This window comes from Trichoplax adhaerens, genomic scaffold (genome assembly GCF_000150275.1).
Source record: "Trichoplax adhaerens TRIADscaffold_24 genomic scaffold, whole genome shotgun sequence".
Lineage (NCBI taxonomy): Eukaryota > Metazoa > Placozoa > Uniplacotomia > Trichoplacea > Trichoplacidae > Trichoplax > Trichoplax adhaerens.
In genome coordinates, this window is record NW_002060965.1 from 208,535 (window position 1) to 209,987 (window position 1,453).

General features: G+C 30.8%; 1 protein-coding gene across 1 annotated transcript; it reads left to right on the forward strand.

Annotated features, from left to right (window-relative positions):
- Window positions 1–408: 408 nt before the first annotated feature.
- On the forward strand, window positions 409–1,191 carry TRIADDRAFT_61436 (uncharacterized protein; the record flags this gene model as incomplete). The annotated part of the gene is made up of 1 exon (XM_002117368.1): window positions 409–1,191. The coding sequence occupies one exon, from the start codon at window positions 409–411 to the stop codon at window positions 1,189–1,191; it is 783 nt and encodes a 260-aa protein (XP_002117404.1).
- Window positions 1,192–1,453: the final 262 nt, after the last annotated feature.

The following is a 1,453-nucleotide window of genomic DNA, read 5'->3' on the forward strand; positions in this document are numbered from 1 at the left end:
ACTTATAGTCAAGCTAAATTTTACGTTAGGTATTCAGTATGATAAGACCTTTAGTGGATAACTATTTAAGGTGTGTTTTGTTTGCTATTTACTACCGAAAATATCCGTAATAAGCTTTAAGAAAATATTAATTAAAAATAGAAGAAATGTGTATCTTAAAAAAAATTTCTTTATAACTATGCTAAAGGATGTTTTTAATCATTATCTTTAATAAAATTTATACTAGCTGTTATCATCTCAACGGAATACCTCATCAGTAGCCTTTTCACTATCATCACCAATGCATCATTATTGATATTCATCTTAACTCACAGCAGATTGAGGCAATGTAAGAATGCTATCGTATGTAGTACATCGATGGCAGGCATACTGTTTGCTTTATGCTATATATTGCCACGATTTGCTATCATGTATACTAATGGAATTCAGATATGGCCTCGAGATTACCGATGCGGCTTGCTATCAAGAATTGGACAGGCTATCTTTTTTAGCTTAAATGTCCATTTAATGATTCGAATACTTGAGATTTATGTCCAAGTTTGCTATCCATTTAAATCAAGTCGTTTGTTAACAACTCGGAATATTACTATTCTCCTATTTGTTGTATGGTCAGTCACAGCTAGTATACCGATTGGTATTCAAATCTTTGTCGAAGTTGGAGCTGCTTCAAATGTCTTTAATGCTGCTGCTTGTATTCTAGTATCATTTAAATTGTTAACCATATTTAGTATTATTCTAGCTATATTTTCCTTGATTGTGTTGATATTTTCAACGATAGCTTACATACGCGTTTTGTACATCACCAATCATGCCGTTCAACGAATACGTCATTTAAGTCATAGTATATCTGTTGCAATCAATCGCGAGATCAAGTATGAAAAGCGAGCTAAAGGTATCCGTCAAGCGTTAATCCTATTATTGGTTTATTTATTATCGATGATACCATTCCTAGTGTTGGTAATTTACAGTCAATTTTATTACAATTCATCAATTATTAGACCATGGCCGCCAGGATTGGTGACGGCTTTACGTCTATTTCAATACATTGCATTCTTATTTCCAGGCTTTCAACCATTTCTATTGGCATCGTTTACGGCAGATATAAGGGAAGAATTAGTTAAATATTATAATCAAAGAAGAATAACAAGATCTTCTAGATCGATTCCTTTAAGTGTAACACCACCTGGTTGATTCAAGAAATTTTCTTACGTATTGAATTAAGTTTGATTGAAATGAGTTCATTCGTTCCTAATTATTGTTTTATAGGATGAAATTATTAATTTCCGTTAGCGTACATAAACGTTGGTTTGCAAATTAATGATATCATGTCATTTAATTTCATAACATAATCAATTAATTAAATTTATTGATTGAAACTAAGTATTAATATATATGACTAAGATTACAAGAAATTTTAATTATTTTTTATATTGTACGGCACGATAAAAGTTGT